Source organism: Haliotis rufescens, unplaced genomic scaffold (assembly GCF_023055435.1).
Source record: "Haliotis rufescens isolate VD_foot unplaced genomic scaffold, xgHalRufe1.0.p SCAF_5, whole genome shotgun sequence".
NCBI lineage: Eukaryota > Metazoa > Mollusca > Gastropoda > Lepetellida > Haliotidae > Haliotis > Haliotis rufescens.
Window position 1 is genome coordinate 2,894,084 of NW_025964223.1, and position 20,329 is coordinate 2,914,412.

The 20,329-nt window shown below is 39.7% G+C and overlaps 2 protein-coding genes across 7 annotated transcripts in view; both read right to left on the reverse strand.

The window, feature by feature from the left end:
- Positions 1 to 10,928, reverse strand: part of LOC124133523 (serine/threonine-protein phosphatase 6 regulatory subunit 3-like) — a 41,955-nt gene extending 31,027 nt beyond the window's left edge. For 4 of the 6 annotated variants that reach the window (XM_046497932.2, XM_046497931.2, XM_046497934.2 and 1 more), the window contains exons 1-6: positions 10,614 to 10,928; positions 6,948 to 7,014; positions 5,650 to 5,729; positions 2,848 to 2,934; positions 2,131 to 2,338; positions 1,375 to 1,512 (exon numbers count right to left, since the gene is read on the reverse strand). In XM_046497932.2, the coding sequence (XP_046353888.2) occupies positions 1,375 to 1,512; positions 2,131 to 2,338; positions 2,848 to 2,934; positions 5,650 to 5,729; positions 6,948 to 7,007 (573 nt within the window). In that variant the 5' untranslated portion in view covers positions 7,008 to 7,014; positions 10,614 to 10,928. The remainder of the gene's footprint in view (positions 1 to 1,374; positions 1,513 to 2,130; positions 2,339 to 2,847; positions 2,935 to 5,649; positions 5,730 to 6,947; positions 7,015 to 10,613) is intronic. The other 2 variants (XM_046497935.2, XM_046497933.2) reach the window with 1 other exon arrangement.
- Positions 10,929 to 16,802: 5,874 nt separating this feature from the next.
- Positions 16,803 to 19,940, reverse strand: LOC125372997 (translation initiation factor IF-2-like). Its single transcript, XM_048383778.1, has 2 exons — positions 19,916 to 19,940; positions 16,803 to 17,797 (listed from the first exon to the last, which is right to left on the reverse strand). Exons 1-2 carry the CDS (start codon positions 19,938 to 19,940, stop codon positions 16,803 to 16,805), a joined length of 1,020 nt encoding a protein of 339 aa, XP_048239735.1.
- Between the last annotated feature and the right edge of the window lie 389 nt (positions 19,941 to 20,329).

Sequence of the window (20,329 nt, forward strand, 5' to 3'; positions counted from 1 at the left end):
TTAGTGCGCCCAGCCTGACTCGTATTTTAATTGCGTCATGGACAGAAATGTTGTGGGAATCCCGCAAGGCCTCAGTCACAGAACACTGATTGTATATGTCAGCGATATTTCCATTCAAGAATAGACTTCCACTTTGTGGGAGTTCACTGGAGTATGAACCTTTATAGAGTGAGGTCCAAACTTGAACAGATATGCATTCTAACTCTCTGACTTATCCCAATGTATGAACGGATATGCATTCAAACTCTCTGACTTATCCCAATGTATGCTAAAACTCTAAGTTCAAGATTAAAGGGTCTAAATGATGTGAAATGCTTCTGCGTTTATTTGTGCTAGAGAATTCCCAGGGGTCCCCCAGGAATGTGGAAGTAATCTGTCAGTGTTTATGTCATTTCAAGAACACTGCCTCGTGAAAAACGTATGAACGTCAAATTGTTTCGTTCATACACTTACGTTAATTCCGGTCAGGTGACCGACCTCTCGTCCAATGGAAAATCCCTATATCGCGTAAACTTCAAATTAAAAGATTCTTCCAAGTTACACTGGAAAAACATGCTTGTTTAATCTTATCATTAAGACAATATAATATCATACTAACTCGTGAAACAACGCTTGTCGTGGAAGCTTTCGTCAATGCCAGTTGACCTGACCTGTCTCATTTGGATATACCTTATTTTTCATTTCCGACAATTGATTTCACGAAAACGAGAGAGTTATATGACAAGCAGGAGAAAATATGTTTGCTAGAAAAGTAGACCGACAAAATTAATCTTGCCAACGAATTACTTTCTATCCTTATCAAATGTAACTGTTTAAGATGGTTGATAGCTTTGTAAACAGGATTTAGAATCAAATTTCCTTCAAACATGATCTTCATCTCATAATGTGGAATACATAATCAATGCTCCCCAACACAACATGGCTAAGCAATGTCATCAATCATGTTACATTTTGTTACTTTCCATAGGTATATTTATCACAAACAATATTGAAAGTATATACAGTACTATGAGTTTTGTTAAAGGTTTGTAATGACATTTCTTTAATTTATGCACTGTGAGAATAATCAGTGGCAGATTTCTATTGATACTCGCTGTAGACTGCAAAATACTTTCAAAGAACATTGCTTCAGGGTATTCGCCGATCCTCATTTTATGCCATGGATCTTGTTCTCAAACACTTGGCCTATACCCAGTAATATACAGTACCCACTTTTTTAAAAGAGAAATATTGTGCCTGCATAGGGTGACTAGGAGATGAATAATAAATATATTTAAGCCTTAGTAACGGTATGGTAAGATGGTTCACCTTAAGCCGACTGCATTCAAATATTCTGGACATACATTACCACCACATCCAGCATATGATACGTACATCTATCACAGCTCTGCGCACGTCTGGCAGCTCTATACAAGTGATCAATCGCAGTAGTAAATCCATTATTGCTGAGGTGCCGATGTGATCTAACAAACTGCCCACAAAGTCTTTCTTACTCTTCAGGTATTCAAATATCTGTCAACAACAAAACATTTACAGGTAATCAGTAACAAGTCAACGAGGAAGTCTTTATAACCTAAACCATTATGAAACGACAGTTAAAGACTTCAAGATATAGCAGGTAGAGTTTAATGAAGTTTACAGATTGAGGAAAGTGATGAATGAATTGTGACTCATGAATAAAATGAACTGATTCTTGATGATAAACAGGGATGAATTAAGAGAAACAAAGACAAGGTAGGATAAGGGTTTTTCCCATCCTTGGTTCAAGGAGATGTAGATAAAAGCAGACATGGCAAGAAATTCAATTGGGTCACTGTCTTGCCCATATTGAGATTTTCTTTGGAAGTTAGAAAAATCTGCCTTTTCACAAATTTCAACTGGACTTATATCATGTATAAATTTGACCATGTCAAAATCGAAAGCTTTCAATTTAAGAAACCAAAAAGCTTGTTATTGCCATACCGAATTTATCCTACCATGTCCTTTTGGAACTGATGAAAACTAATGGAAAATGAGAAGACTCAAAGAAAGAGAACCAGAAACAGAACGTGAAACGTAGGACAAACAGATGGCATGCAGAAAGGAATCCTCCCCCAAAACGATGCCACATTGCTCTCCAATGATTCTCACCATTTCACTTTTCCGTGTAATTAATAAACCCATCACTTTACTGAAAAAGCTAGCGAGCAATGGGTTTAGCGGTTTCTCCCCCTCAAGAAAACCATAAAGTTTATCTATGAGTGCTTCATCCCCGGCCAACTTGTCATTTATTTGGGTAACATCGGATGTCAGCACCTCGCAGGCTGTGTTCGGGTATCTGAAACACAATGTGTCGGGCCTATTAAGGCCATCGTTTATAATACCTGTTTCTATATATACAAACATAATAACATTACTTAACTCAATTTTTCTTATATATTCATGTATTCTCTTCTTGTTTTTGTAACATCTTGCCCTATTTCTTGTCACTTTACAAACATCTTCCCAAGGAGTTATACAAGTTGTTTATGATCGATGTAACAAAATGTGGAAATTGGGGTATCAAATGCAGTATGGCTGAGGGAAAACATAACTGTTGGTAAACATAAGCTCAAAACAGTGAGCAAAAGACAATTGTCACGGCACATCAAGGTTTCGGACATGGAACCTAGAACCAATCAAATTAATTCTGGTGAATAAATGTTCACTGAATTCTAAAAAGCCTTAAGCGTAACTGGTATTTATCATATTAAACACCATCAATGCTTTTTTGACTTGTCAGTTTTAATGGGTTGATTGTAAACATGTATCTGGACAAGCTGTAAGTATTCATTGAAACTGAGGCCGAAGAAGTCACTGGCTACTTACTTGAATCTCATTTTCTCGTCCACATCGTCAGGGGGATCTTTTGTGATGAGCTGCACCATCTCCTCCATGTTCTCTGGCTGGATGATGCTAGAAACAGACAACACAGGTGACGAGTCTGTGGCCTCCTCCATGGGCGTTTCAAGTTAATAGGTACCAAGGAATCTTTGCTGGCAGCAAGAAGTGACTATGTTTGTTTTGTTGTTGTTTAACACCGCACTCAGCAATATTCCCTGCTATATGATGGCGGTCTGTAAATAACCGAGTCTTGACCAGACAGTCCAGTCACTGACATCATAAGCATCGATCCACGCAATTTGAATACGATGACATCCATCAGCCAAGTCAGTGAACCTGATCCCGTAAGTCGCCTCTTACGACAAGCATAGTCGCCTTTTGTGGCAAGTATGGGTTGTTGAAGACCTATTCTACCCCGGGTCTTCACAGGTTAGGTGACTTTATGAATAAGGTGAGAGGAGGTTTTGGAAAGAACATTTTCTGGTTTTAAGCTCATCTCACAGCTGGAATCTAAACATGGGTCCTTGGATGATAAGCCCATGCCTTACCCTCCAATCTATTATTCCACTCCATCCATAGTATACAACTTTAACTACTGCTCCAAATGCAAGCCTAATAAACTTGCTTTCAGTCAAGTCCACCTCATAAGACCACAATAAATTAATTACTAAATTATCATCCCCACCTACAATTCATTTGCCACTTCTGTCAACCTTAATTAACATCTACCGATGTTTATCAGTATTTGGATCAGCTACAAATAAAGAAATACGACTTGTTCTGAATGCAATTCCCAGTGTCAAACTGATATGGTATCAATGCTTCCTTTGGTTTGTGTTAAATCGTTGTTGAATTAACATACAACAGTGTCATAATTTAGAATGCCCAACTTTTGAAGTATGACAACTGCCAAACAGTGTTTCTGTTTGTGTCTGTATGTGTGGCTGTCAAAAGATATTAACAACTGTCTGTCCATTAAAATGTCTGGTTGTTATGAGTTCTGCTTTCGACCCATGAAGATCCGAGGTAGGATAGGTCTTCAGCAACCAATGCTTGCAGTAAAAGGCAACTAACGGAATCGGGTGGTCAGTCAATTGAGTGGATCGATGCTCATGATCTCAATCACTGGATTGTCTGGTCCAGATTTGATCATTTACACAGAAACTATCATATAGCTGGAATATTGCTGAGTGTGGTGTTAAACAACAAACAAACAAACAGTTCTGCTTTCTGAGGTAAATTTTGTAAACAGCTACCACATATGTAGCATTATGGATACATGTAAATATCCACCCATAAAACTAGTGTGTTTTCCGGGGTATGGTGGCTGTTGCTCAGATGAAATTGGTGAATAGTGAACATGGTGACTTTAAGTAGTTCTGTTTCACTATTTAGAGGGTGAAATTCGTCCTTAAAAATAAAACACACATCTCCTCTTTCCTTCTCAACAAGAGTCATCACAAGATGACCAAAAAACAGTCCAGTTTCCACCATTGCCGAAATAGGCTGGAATTACTCAGCTCGATCGTAGCACCACCAGTGGCTATTACCAGTTATGTCCCTTCAAAGCCTTTCCTATGGACCAATCAGATTCCACCTCTTGCATCTCATGCATCACTTGCGTTTGTTTCACACAAAATAGTGGCGCCGAGTCAGGACGATCTGATCGATAATCAAGATCTATATTGTGATAAAACGGGTCTTACATCGCGAAATGCATCAAATCATGTGAGCACCTTGATTAAAAACATGAAAAGATTTGGAAAATATCTGCTGACAACGAGTTGGCGGTGCACATGCTTTGCAAATCCTGCAATCGACTGAAATCTGCACGACAGTTTACGAACCGGATTTTGATTTCAGTGCGCGATTTTGATTGGACTATGCATAGACTCCGTAGTCCAGCCAAAATATAACTCCATAATACCAGCCTAGTTCGGCAAGGGTGAAACTGGACTTTTATAGTCAGTTAACTGTCTTGCCTCAGGAAGATGTATGATGGCGGAGAGATATGCTCCGGACAGACACACCAATATGAACAGAGTGGAAACAGAAAAAAAATTTTTTTTAAAAATCCTAAATAGCAAAAGGCATCAGTTGACAACCTAGCCTTTGTGTGTGAAGTTTCAAGAAAGAGTAGTTAGTTTTAGGCATATGGTCTGGACAAACACACCACTATAAACAGTCGACTTATTGCCATGGAAATGCAAAAAATAATTTAAGTAGCAAAAGTCACCATTTGACAACCTGGTGTGTGCAAAGTGTCTTGAAAGAATACCTATGAGTTGTAGAGATATAGTCCGGACACACACACACTAAAATGAACAGAGTAAAAGTCAAACTTGCTGCCATTGAAACAGGTCAATTCTTTTTTTTTTTAAATCCCTAAAGAGCAAAAGGCACCACTTCAGCCCCTGATCATTAATGTTGAACCGTCTTTTTCAGTTCTGCTCCTGAAACGACACCTAACTCCAGAAACGAAATTCACACACCCTTTTGAAACTAAGTCCAAATTGTTTCCATGGAAATCAAGAAAAATAAAAACGCAATAAATTCGCAAATAGCAAATGGCACCACTTCAGGATCTGTTTGATATATCATCCAATCTTTTGGAAAAATATTGAATGTTTTTTTAGTTGTGCTCCGGAAACAAAATGATTACTTACAGATGGACGACAGACAGAAGAGGCATTGACTAAAGAGTATTACAACCATAAAAAAATGGATGTTATCCTTTCATAGAAATGAACAGCTGAAGTGATTGCATTGTAGACTTGGCCAACTTACAATTCGATGAGCTTTCTGTTCTGAGCTTTGCATTCTTGTAGGATATCATCTTCATCCATAAGCTCTCGCAATGTAACATCCTGAAAACAGATACAGAAGTGAGTGAGTATGGTTTATGCTGCTTTTAGCAATATTCCATCAATATCCTGGCGAGGGACACCAGAAATGGGCTTCACACATTGTACCCATGTCGGGAATCGAACCCGGGTTTTCGGCGTGACGAGCAAATGCTTTAACCACTAGGCTACCCAACCCCCCTTACAGAGATAGAAACTAATAGTTTTAGACCACTAGTACTTATAATGATGCCATATAGCAAAACTCTTAATAATAGCAAATTTCTACTGGTCCCTATGATACCTTAAATATTGGGCAGTTTGGCAAGGATGACAGGACTTGTGCCAATTTTTAATGCTGACTGATATCATTTATCATGTCAACAAATCACCTTCCATATTTAATGTGAAGAGAAACAAATATCCCCTGACATTTAGAGCTATACATTAACACGTACCATCACCATGCTTGTAATTGTATACAGTGATGCTTCAAGCAAGAGTCATCAAATCAGGGCAATTCGGAAATAGAGTATGGCTACATATACTTATATCCCACTTTTGGTCCATTGCCATTGGATACTTTTAGTTCAGTGAAGAAAGAGACAATGCTGTTCAGTATATTTCAAAATCCGAAGTCACCAGTTCACCACTAGACTGATCTGTATTAGCAAGTTTCATATAAGAAAAATATTTAAGGTTTTTTATTTCGAGCACTACCTTTATTTTCAGTAAAGTCCAACTTGTCCATGAAAACATAAAAATAATTATAAAAAAAATCCCAAATCATCAAAAGGCACCAGTTTACCACTAGACTGATCTGCATTGCAAGTTTTATCCAGAAATATACAACAGTTTTAGAGTTCTGCTCGGAAAACGAGCATTACCCTCTTTATTCAGCATAAATCCAACTTGTCGTCATGAAAACATTAAAAAAAACACACAACAAAATCATCAAAGGTACAAGTTCACCACTAGACGGATCTGTATAGTAAGTCTCAAGAAATATTCAACAGCTTTGAAGTTTTGCCCCGAAAATGGAAAACGGACCAAACACTGATCACTATATCCTCCTGTTTTTCAAATAAGGGGGGGATAAGTAAATAAACAAATTCAACTGATTATTTGTTGCTTATGTCCGCACTCAGCAATATTTCAGCAATCTGAGCCAGTCACTGCTGATAACAAAGGCTTCATTTTGATTTCCCAGTCACAGAAGAGCAGTTTACTTTAGTCACATACCTCCTTGTCAAGCAGCGAGTCAATGTGAGAGGAAGTCAATATATTGAACTTCCAGAACATGGTTGATCTGAAAAAGAAAATACAAATTTGAAAAAATCATTCAACCCCAAAACACAAAGAGTGAAACAAAAAGTTCAAAGTAAAACAAGGTATTTACACTGAAAACTCTCTGGAAAGTGCCACGGGATACTCCTAAACATGTGTAGCTGTTTTGAATGAAGGAGTGCCAACTAAGAGAATAATATTGATTCATCAATAACACCATAAATGTCATTTCACCAAGGCTTGATAATGCAGTAATAATTGTTTGTCCCCTTCTCTTCACTGAGATTGGTAATACCCTTTTCCATTTCTGAATACACAAAAATATTTCTGGATCGTACTGTGTTTTAAGTGATCACATCTTCATAAAACAATTCCATGAGTTTGTCATGTTTATTTCTGATTTCATATAATAAACATTGTCACAGGTATTGTTTCAAAAGTAATTTCATTTCTAAGTGTCTCCTTCAGGCACCTTGAGCCTACATTGCGATTTTAATCATCCCATCAGACTAAAATACAACAAACTTCGAACCTTCAGCAGTAAACAATGAATTCTTTCAATATGTGTCCAACCCCCTCCTGTATTTGCAAATACATCTATTTAACAATGAGACACTTAAAACAATGAACGTTTATTTCTGTTATCAGTCAGCTGAAAATATATGTATCTAAAATTATCCAATCTGCAACATTAGCCATTCGTCAAAGGATGTGTGCCAGCATTAGCTGTATTCAGCAATTCAATGGCAGCCCAAAAGATAGTAACAGTAAAATCTACTGACCAATGGAAATAACACAGTTATGCATCATATACTTTTACAGTGAGTGAGTGAGTTTGGTTTTACGCCGCTTTTAGCAATATTCCAGCAATATCATGGCAGGGGACACCAGAAATGGGCTTCACACATTGTACCCATGTCGGGAATCGAACCCGGGTCTTCGGCGTGACGAGCAAACGCTTTAACCACTAGGCTACCCGCCCCTACTTTTACAGAAATGCATGCATGAAGTGAATTATGGCTTATCAATGTTGTATTTTCCAAAAAAACATAATTATTAAAATGACAACAAAACAGTACTGATAGCAAAACTGAACTTAATGTTTCCTGGTTTCCTGAACACCTTTTTGTGAAATAATTCAAGCTCAAGTCATGAGGAAATGTTTCATCCTTCATATTTTCACATAAAAATCTACTAATGTTATTTAAACTAGTCTGAACTGAGCAGTGAACTGTCCATATTAGATTTGTGGTGTTTATAATGAACCTGCTGGCTACAAACAAATGCTGCCAATAACAAAACAAGCTGTGCATCACTAGCCAGGGTAACTGCTTGACCTGTGCTATGGGTTGTGATTTTAAGTACCGGAACATTTTTCAGTGAAATATATACTAGGAAATATTTACTGAATATGTATGAGAGTCACAGATGAATTTAGAAGGGGAAGTAAAAAGATGTATGTTATTGTTGATTTATAGATTTATATATCCGAACTGTATATAACCGGTACACCAGTATATTGCAAAATGTCTGTTGGCAATACACATTTCGCAAAACAACCCTTTTGTATCAATATTTTCCAATACAGTCAAAGAAGAATTAATATATAAACATATAATATAATATATATTAGGGCTGCAATGAATACACTATGAGGCGAATTCGAATCGTATCACGAATATAGGGTAACGAATACGAATATTAATTTCTGAAATATTTGGATCAACTGGGTTCCTTTCTAAACAGCACACACTTCGTTCTGTATACATTAACATTCCATGTTGATGATGTTATAGGTAGCCTCATTTATCCTTACTGTCAAAACCCATCTCAGATTCTGATGTCTGGATTTTTGAGTGAAGCAGTACCATTTGAACAGTACAAATATATAACATTTGGTCCCCCAAACATATTGCAATATGTATCGCAATACAGCTCTCTGTATCAGTATTGCAATATATTGCAATAAAATTCATGTCCCAACCCTACTAAACTGACATTTGAATAACTTTGTGGAGTATAAATTTGCTTAAACAAGTGCTTAATCAACCCATTTACCACCAGTGACCTTGACATGAATGGTTTGGTGAATGACTAGGTCATCGTTAGAAATTAAAGATGTGGTCATTGATGTTTTCTGCTATAGTATTTGAATCAAGAAACCCCTAATACTTTCTTAAAAGGGATATCACAAGGACGCTTTGACTTTTATTATCAATTTAGTACAAGACAAGTATGAGAGATTATCTCAACCTAATCTATCTGCCCTGAATTCTGAGTGCTGACTAAGATTTTTAGATATGTCCACGTCTAGTGCAATAAACAAAGAATATCCACATCATAAAATGGTCAGTGATAAGTTGATGACCCAAGGCCATCTGTCACATGGAATTTTAGGCTTAGATAGGAACTTTCATCTAAACTTGGGTAGACAACATGAAACCAGCCCACAGCTTATTTCAGATGAGTAACTTAAGCAAAAACTAATCGATGATAACTGTATTAGGCAAAGACAAGAAGCCATGCTAGATTTTTAGCACGCAAGAGTACATACAGACTAAGTCCAACTAGTGTCAGCTGCTCAGTGTTTTATAGTCTGACTTATTCGAACATATTTTTCTGAGATTAATAAGAGTGACACTGAAACATGACTGTAATGATTGCATAGAGAAGAAACTCCAAATACCATATTCGCTGTAATAAGAACCCCCTGACCAACTTCCAAAGTTGTAAGTAATCATTATAAGACGCCCTCTATAAAGACCTAACATTTATAAGACAGTCTGTAATTTCCTGTGTACATTTGGGTTTTTTAACAGCAGCAGAGTATTGGATATGGTGCTGATAAAAGAAATCTAAATAAATATGGTTAAGCTAATCATATACAGCTAGGAACCTGCCAAAAGAATATGGACCTAATGCAGAAAATACGATATTAGTTGCAAGAACATAACATTGCTGTACATGGCTTTTGTGGTTATCAAAAGTTCATGCAGTAAAACCTCTGAACACCACAATATAGCAAGTGTCATCATGGTCACTGAATGTGGTGTCCATGGTTTAACACTAAATCAAACAAAATGTACAAAAAAAGGTTTAATCGCGTAATTAGATTAAATATTTAACTGGTGCAAAATAAAAGACAAATCGGATTTTGCACCAATGACCATGTGTTCCATTTATTTTTCTGAAAGATCAGGCAATGCACATATTTAAATAAATTAAATAATTATTTGATATAGGATCACGAAATATCCCGAAACATTATCATGTTTATCAACGTGGTTAATCGGGGTCATCCAGAATGAACCTTCACAGGTGATGTAATATACTTTTGATGGTCAGGAAAACTGTCAATCATTATGCAAGAAGGAAGTAGCACTTTAAAGGACAAAAAAAAACCGCTGTAACCTTCAAATAAAAACTTAAGACGTTCAGTGTTACAAGGGCATAACCTAATGTCACTCGACAGGGATGCAAAATAATTTCAGGTGCGGAATAACCGAGTAGGCGTTTCTGACAGACGACCCTCGACAATGTTTTGATCGGTGCATCATTGGTAAAATAGATCTCAAGCTCCAATCGCGCTACACACATGCACGACATAAATGACAAACTCACTCTTAGAGATGTCCGCAGTCTAAGGTTTTATGTAAGTTGTAGTTAGTTGAATTAGTTAGCAGCAATGATCCTATCTGTTCATGATTGCGTCGATGCAGGAAGGGTCAACAATCCAACGTCAAAAAGGGCACCATCGCAATGAAGGCGCGTGATGGAAGACGAGCTACATTCAGTAGTAGTTACATTGATATATTTCTGATCATATGATCAAATGTCACAACGCCAATTTATCAATTTACGGTGTAAATTGAAAAAGTTCTGCCTTTAGGCGGGAAATACCAGACACTTCCAATATGGCGTCCACTGAAAACGAAATTCACGCACAGCCCATAATTTTACGTTATCTCGCGAGATTTTACAGCAAGGTGCCCTTTACGTGACAACTGATTAAAAATGTGCATTACGTTTCGACAAAGCTACCACAATGTACGGTTTCGAGTCGGGGAGATGTAAATATGATTGTCAAAGATATTGACAAATACAGTTCCGACGCAGATACACTTTTCATCTTTGTCCTACATATGATAAATTGGAGTCACATGAGGAAAATGGTACGACATGTTCCAGTTTAGCCATGCGACATTGAGCACCTCACATAAGCTACTGACTGCCTTGATTATTTGAGATGTGTTGTTGTGCAAATTAACTCGTGCTCTTTGGCTGCGCAAGCCAAAATATAAAGATTTTTCCTTTTTGTACAGAGATAATCTTGGACGGTGGGAATCACAAATAAACCTACATCAAGTTCAGGGCGAGGGTCGTCGAAACGACCGACAGTCAGCCCAGTTCTAAATCAGTAGATCTACACGTGTGATTTTCACGGGAGAATTCAATATATTTGGTTGGTTGGTTGGTTGTTTAACGCCGCACTCAGCAATATTCCAGCTATATGACGGCGGCCTGTAAATAATCGAGTCTGGACCAGACAATCCAGTGATTAATATCACGAGCATCGATCCACGCAATTGGGATCGATGACATGCATCAACCAAGTCAGCGACCCTGACCACCCGATCCCGTTAGTCGCCTTTTACGACAAGCATGGGTTGCTGAAGACCTATTTTACCCCGGAATCTTCACGGGTCAGAATACATTTGGCATCCCACTAATTTAAGCGACAGCTAGGGGATATTGGATGTCAATGGGTTAAAAGAACTTATTTTTCATCTAACTCTATCTATCTATTACTTCAACTGAGGTACCATGCTTTGTAGTCTTGTGGCATGTGTGAGTATGTTTTTACGCCGCTTTTAGAAATGATCCAGTAATTGTCATGTCTTCACACACAATCAAACCCGGGCTTTCGGCGTGACGAAATGGTGGCCATTTTCAGTATAGTGAGTGAGTAGGTTGGGTTTTACGCTGCGTTTAACAGTATTCCAGTTATATCACGGCGTGTCAGCTTAATGTGGGAGGAAAGCCCGAAGTGATGCAGGTCTCAGACGTTTACCACTTCGGTGAAACCCACGAGCAAGGGTATGGTGCTGACAAACCTAGAAACATAATCGGGGCGAACCGGGATTCGAACCCACAATCATAGGTTTCTGACTTGCCCAAGGGACGTAACTCTGCCCTAGACGACTGGGCCACCCGTGCCTCCATTTTCAGAATAGGTTTAGATTTAGATGTATAGGTGGTACCTCGAGCGAAGCAGACACACATTTTGACTGTATGAGGGTAGATATCTAGATGTTGATATATGATATAAGCTTAGTTGTTAAAGTAAGAATTTTTAATTAGGTTACTTCACATGTATCACTTCAGACAAACGTTCAAACCACTGATAGATATCTAATCTACTTAATTTTAAAAAGGGGCGCCGTGTTCCGGATATCAATTAAATGGTCGTCGTTGTTACAATTAACGATGTGACACTGAGATCATTTCTTTTTGTGATTAAAGGGGTATGTAAATAGAGAATCTCACCAGAGTGTCTTTTGATATCAAATATATCAACACAAGTTGATAAAAGTGGAAAAATTCCAAGGCTTGCCGAGGATTTTTGCCACTTTTATCAACGAGTGTTGATATATTTGATATCAAAAGACACGAGGGTGAGGTTTTATTTATCATCCAACATCATTCTTTCAACTTTTTAAATTTGTAGACAGTAATTAGCAGCGTCTTCGGTGTAAAAAGTACTGCAAACAGCTTCAGTAGCAGAGCCATTAGTGATGTCATTTGATTGTGACGTCATGGTAACCAGTGACGTCACAATGGTCTGCAAAGCATTGTGATGTAATTTCATTGCAGCGATATCTACAGTGTAGATATCGCTTGATCTCATCCAAGCGATATCTCCTGTGGCAGCCAGTTTTGGATGATGAACATTGTTTAACGCTCAGTTAACACTATTTATAAGCTATACCAAGACGGCCTGTAAATTAACAGATCTGGCAAACCACGAGCAACGAATAGGGTAGGAAGACACACGATCAGCACACCATCCGACTTCAGTTTTTGAGAGCTCTCATACAAATTTATTTGTTGCTTGATACCGCAGGTCAGCTATGTGGCGGCGGTCTATAAATAATCCAGTCCGGCATAGATCTACCAATGTGGGATACGATCACATGCGAAGTCAGCGAAAGTGACCAACCGATCCCGTTTGTCGCCTCTTACGACAAACCTTAATCTAAAGCACTGATCTAAAGCAATATTCCCCGGGACTGGTTGTTGCCTTGGTTATTGTTTTTTCCCGTGAGTACCCGGATGATATAGCAGAAACCTAGACTAGTTCGCGACCTGTGCTGCGCAATTCGTAAGCGCATTTGTCACTTTTATTGATAGTATATGGGCGTATGGTCACATCTATCAACATAATGAAATACAGTTTTGGAAATAATAAGGAAATGTAGGTATCTTTGTGGGTAGCATCGGTAATGGTGACGAACTTTTGATAAGTCACTTGCTTGGTAATTGTGCGATTTTCGTTTACGCTATTTTGAGTTGCAACACAAAATAAATATTTCTCCTGAGCATTGCTTATTTTATCGTGTTTATATTTTTTACAGTAAAATTGTGCAAACTTTTCACTTAGGAAATTTATTAAAAGACTCAATATTCAGTTATTTTATAAATTGACTGGAAAATATGTCCATCTGTATTATTATGATCACGAATTCCAAACATTTTTATGTTTAATATCATCAACAAGAGACTGAAAATGTTACGATGAAAAGTACATTTCTATATTGTTTGGCTTCTAATCATACATAATAATCTATTGTGATATTTATAGGCCCTTTTGATCGTCTTAATCAGTTTTAGTCAATCTGTTAAAGAAATGGACAAATTTTTCAGTCAAAATGACTAAAATATTTACACATTTTATAAATTGCCTGAGAAAATCACATTTTACAAATTGACTGTAATATATACACGCTTACAAAGGAAAAGACTTGTGAAAACAACGTCTATCGCGCATCGAAGAATTTCCCAAACAAGACGTAGAAGAACAGGAATGAATCTGTCCAATGCTACAGCAAATGAAGGAAAACAAAATGAAATATCATAATTACAACCTACCAAATTTATGTGTATAATTTTAGGCAGCTTCCTTCTTCGAGGAATGTATCCGTGAATATCCACACGAAGGAACAATATTCAACGCGTCTGCAGCTGTACAAGAAACTTATTCGATGCCACGTGTCTCTGTAACAATCGAATATTAAAAAAAAAATATATCGTTTCGGGATATTATAACCCGTGTTCGTGGGTCCTACTATTAACGTCTGAGGACGTCCGGGGGCGTCCGGAAACGTTCGAGAGGTTTCATCAGACGTCCGGAAACGTCCGGGAGTTTAAAAATACAGTGCTGTCAATAAAACATGTCTTTCTCAGTTTGGTAAGATCGTGAGAATATCAACTGGCGTACGTGTTTGCCATGTGCAGCGGCCAGAAACTTCCGGTTACTGGTACTTCCATTTTCTGGCCGCTGCACAAGGCAAACACGTACGCCAGTTGATATTCTCACGATCTTACCAAACTGAGAAAGACATGTTTTATTGACTGCACTGTATTTTTAAACTCCCAAACGTCTGATGAAACCTCCCGGACGTTTCCGGATGTATGATGAAACCTCCCGGACGCTCCCACCAAATGCTCCCCGACGTTGCCCGGACGCTATAGTACCGGACGTTTTACACTCAGTGAACCATTCTGGGGCCACGCATGAACTATTGAAAACGTCTGTGTTTCAGTATTAGTTATGGAATAGTATACAGAATATGACTCTATAAAAGAACATTATTTTTGTTTCATAAGCAAATTTACATTGTATCCTTCAAAGCCTTCGTTACGAATACCTCGTCAGTTCGAATAAAATCAAATCGTATTTGCTTCGCAGATTCACCATTTAAAAAGAATAGGGGTGTATGTAATTTTTTTTCCAGCTATATGTTATTTTGTATAATTAATACAAGAACACAATTATATAGAATACACTTTATTTTTTAGTATCATTCGCCCGGACGTTTCCGGACGTTTCCGGACGTTTCCGGACGCCCCCGGGCGTTATTTAGTAGGACGGTGTTCGTTTCTCAACTGATCACTTAGATTGTTTCAGGTGTTTCACATAGGTGTCATGTCTCAAAGGTCGGCTGAGAAAGCCCATGTGACGACTATTTTCATAACGTCCACGGTTCCTAAAACAATCCATTGAGTTAGATAACAATGAGCAATCAATCAATATATTATCGGTTAACCCTTTGAACAAAGTATGTTGTTTTTACATCGGCACTTCACGCCATGATATGAGTGTATTCCCTTTGTTTTAGTAAACCTAGACATGTAAACACTCACACATATCCACTGTGAAAGATAACAGTGATTAATCAATCAATGTATTTTCTGTTAATCCTTTGATGACTAGGAACGAGCCGTTGATTTACAAAAAAAAGTTAATCAACTGATCATTCATCTCTTGCTGGGCTGCCACGTGCATATTACATAACACACATTTCACCTCACTTGAAACCTGGATTTAGATCAAATGAATACTCCAGACACAATAAATGCCAAATGTGAACCTTTGTCAGGTATTCTGAGCGGTGCTACCACTAATTATACCTGTAATAAATTCATTAACTGAGCATCAAGCGAATGACGACAAATACACACAAGTGTAGGGTTATACGAGAAAACGTGGATGACAACAAGGGAGTAGTAATCATATTATCGATGCAATCCGAAATCCTAAATTGCTTTTACTGCATGGATACCTTTTTATTATTAAACTATAACAATCATTTATCATTTAACTTAAGCATTTATCCATGACATAAGCTTATGACATAAAAACATGTATGTCATACCCCAATGACATAAGTATGCAAATTAGATAACCGGAAGAGCGAGCGGTTTGATTTGAAACTATATATTATAAGTGAAGTTACACCAGAGATATAATCAGATAACACAGAATCGTTGTTGTTACCGTTATTAAAGTTTCAATTATTCTGCAAAAGTCTGTTCAAGTATTTTGTTTCAAATAATCCGAGGAACTTTTTTTCTCAGCGAATTGTTTATTTTGGTTTACATGGCTATGGAAAACATGTATCACTACGCACGATCTATACGTAAGATTTCGACAAGTTGCTGATGTTAATGTTTAATGCAATTATTCCTTAATTTGGAAGCAAAAATGTGAAAATGATAAATAGAATTCATCACTCGTGTTTTTTAATATGGGAAATATCAACCTCGTCCCGTTAATCGGTATTTGCCTCGCCAAAGGCGAGGCAAATACCGATTAACTAAGACTCGGTAGATATTTCCCATATTAAAAAACACGAGTGATGAATCCTCTATATAATTATTTCCAAATGACGACATCCGATGAGCTTCTTTTTGTCTGTTTGTTTAGGCTAAATAAATTAATTAACATGCGCCCTTTGTCGAAATCTTTATAGATCACAGTTAACAATCAGTGTTTAAAAATGAGTAAAACAATTATTGCCTCCAAGTTTTTTCAGCTGTCCTTGCAGACGGTAGCCCAGTCTCTTGTCACGCTCAGTTGCGTTGCGTATCATCCGGGCACTCACGAGGAAAAAACAATAACAGAGGCAACCACCAGTCCCGGCGAATTGCTTTAGATCAGTGCCCCTTTAACCGGATCTTCTCTGATGATCGGCCCTTCCATTGCAGATACAAGTTAGTGTTCTCCGGTCCCGCATGGATCAGACATATCTATATATAGTTAGTCTTCCCTGATGGTCGGCCAGGCCACAGATGAGAGTTAGTCTTCCCTGACGGTCGGCCAGGCCACAGATGAGAGTTAGTCTTCCCTGATGGTCGGCCAGGCCACAGATGAGAGTTAGTCTTCCCTGATGGTCGGCCAGGCCACAGATGAGAGTTAGTCTTCCCTGACGGTCGGCCAGGCCACAGATGAGAGTTAGTCTTCCCTGACGGTCGGCCAGGCCACAGATGAGAGTTAGTCTTCCCTGATGGTCGGCCAGGCCACAGATGAGGGTTAGTCTTCCCTGATGGTCGGCCAGGCCACAGATGAGAGTTAGTCTTCCCTGATGGTCGGCCAGGCCACAGATGAGAGTTAGTCTTCCCTGATGGTCGGCCAGGCCACAGATGAGAGTTAGTCTTCCCTGACGGTCGGCCAGGCCACAGATGAGAGTTAGTCTTCCCTGACGGTCGGCCAGGCCACAGATGAGAGTTAGTCTTCCCTGATGGTCGGCCAGGCCACAGATGAGAGTTAGTCTTCCCTGATGGTCGGCCAGGCCACAGATGAGAGTTAGTCTTCCCTGATGGTCGGCCAGGCCACAGATGAGAGTTAGTCTTCCCTGACGGTCGGCCTAGCCACAGATGAGAGTTAGTCTTCCCTGACGGTCGGCCAGGCCACAGATGAGAGTTAGTCTTCCCTGACGGTCGGCCAGGCCACAGATGAGAGTTAGTCTTCCCTGACGGTCGGCCAGGCCACAGATGAGAGTTAGTCTTCCCTGACGGTCGGCCAGGCCACAGATGAGAGTTAGTCTTCCCTGACGGTCGGCCAGGCCACAGATGAGGGTTAGTCTTCCCTGATGGTCGGCCAGGCCACAGATGAGGGTTAGTCTTCCCTGACGGTCGGCCTAGCCACAGATGAGGGTTAGTCTTCCCTGATGGTCGGCCAGGCCACAGATGAGAGTTAGTCTTCCCTGATGGTCGGCCAGGCCACAGATGAGAGTTAGTCTTCCCTGATGGTCGGCCAGATCATAATCAGGTTAATGGGCTTTCCTAACCAGTGACTTTCAAAATGGGGAACCCAGTTAAGATCATGACACGTGACCATTTAATACCGTGAAGACCAGTGAAGATCCGGGGTAGAATAGGTCTCCAGCAGCCCATGCTTGCTGTAAAAGGCGAATATGCTTGTCTAAGAGACGACTAACGGGATCGGGTGGTTAGGCTCGCTGACTTGGTTGATGCATGTCATCGATCCTAGTTGCGTGGGTCGATGCTCATGATATCAATCACTGGATTTTGTGGTCCAGACTCGATTATTTACAGACCGCCGTCATATAGCTGGAATATTGCTGAGTGCGGCGTTAAACAAACAAACAAAACGTTAATAGCAAGTCTTCAGTGACGCCATCGACTTGAAGGGGAAACCTACACTCATAAAAATGGACTGGATCATGAAATATAAATGTTAAGACCAAGTCTTGACGACAAACATCCAACGCAAGAACGCACGTTCATTCCTGATTTTGATACTTTCAAGGAAGGTCGATTGATCTCTGTGGACCATTATTTCTGTCAATCTTATTGATTCTACTTACCATACAGTTGTGATTGACTTACTTGCTTTCATTCATTGTTTGTGTATTAATGAAGCTTCTACGGGCTATTGGCATGCTGACAACTGGCAGAGGTGAGATGATATAGGGTTTAACATCGCGTCCAAGATTATTACACTTGTATAATGACGTGCATGTATGCGTGTGTGGCTGTTTGTACAAGCCCACTGAGATACCAAGCCGCATGAATACCCCACTCAGACACAGTATACTGACTCCGTGCCGACCAGTCCTTGTTTTAGCCCCATAATCGAGCGCAAGACAGGGTAACAACAGGTGCCATCTTTTAACGTCTTTTGGTATGACGCGGCCGGGGATGGAACCCAGGACCTTCCGCTCTCCGGGCGGACGCTCTACCATTAAACCATAGAGGCGGTCGGCAACTGGCAGAAGGCAGTGGCCAATACGTTCTGTGTTCCACCGTTTGTGATTAGCAGACTATAGAACAGGTACCAACAAACCAATGTTGACGGTCGACTCCGTTCAGAGCGTCCCAGGTCAACGACAAGAGTACAGAAACGACTGATCCAAAACCAGGCTCTACGAAATCGAGCTCAATCGGCGAATCAATTTGCTGCGAACTTTCATCAGGGTATACTGGAGTACGGGTCAGACGACTAGAAATCGTGTACATGCAGGGTATCCCCATGCTCGGCGTCCCTTAAAAATAGTCATATTGCCAACAGACGTCAGTGGTGTAAACGACGTCGAAACTGGGGTAATCGACGCTGGCCACATGTCATGTTTTCATACGAGTCCCGATTTATTTTGCACTTCCTTGAAAGGCAGGGTCGTGTCTGGCGCCGTCAGATGAACGCCAAGCCAATGTTAACCTGAGACCTCACGCCAGATTTGGCGGTGGTGGTTATGGTGTAGGGTGGAATCACTATGACTGACCTAAGCCCACTCCATATTGGGCAAGGAAGAGTCACTGGACTGTACTGTCGGGATAACACACTGACACCCTTTGTTGTGCCGTTTGCAACGCGTGTGGGTCGACGTTTTGTCATTCAGGAGGAGACCCGTGAAGATCCGGGTTAGAATTGGTCTTCAGCAACTCATGCTTGTCGTAAGAGGCGACCAACGGGATCGGGTGGTCAGGCTCGCTGACTTGGTTGATGCATGTCATCGTATCCCTATTGCGTCGATTGATGCTCATGATGTGAATTACTGGATTGTCTGGTCCAGACTTAATTATTTACAGACTGCTGTCATATAGCTGGAATACTGGAGAGTGCGGCGTTAAACAACAAACAAAAAACTAACTTGTTCATTATTATCATACAACTATTAGTAGAAACTAATATATTTTACAATTTTGGAAATTTTAAGTTTTATCCGCGTATTGCTTTTTTAAGAGTGTATACATATTCATTAAACGGATTTTGCGAGAGGCACAATTATGTGAATGATGACTCAGAAATCGTGTGAACTGAGTTTAAATCCGCTCTTACATACAGCCTTATTACGAGGGACACCATACCCTGGACATTGTAAAATGTTGGTGGATCGAACCTGGGTTCTCGGCGTGAGGAGCCATCGCGTTAATCACTAGGCTAGCCAGCCGCCCCAGATATCATTTGGAAGGTTGTAAAATGTGTAAATAGGAATAGGAATAAGGTTTTGTTCTTTTCGCCATTCCACGTTCTGGTGATGAAGTACTTAATGCGCCATGTCAAAAGGCTGATTTACGAGGGTTTTGGTTTCGTCTATACTGCACGTGGTCCTGTGCACAGCGAACACATCAGGGAAACCGAGATCGAGTCTGGACCAGATAACCCAGTGATTGACATCATGCGCATCGATCCACGCAAATGGGATACGATGACATCCATCAACCACTTCAGGACCCGTGAGGATTCCGGGTTAGAACTGATCTTCAGCAACCCATGCTTGTCGTAAGAGGCGATTGACGGGTGGCCAGGATCG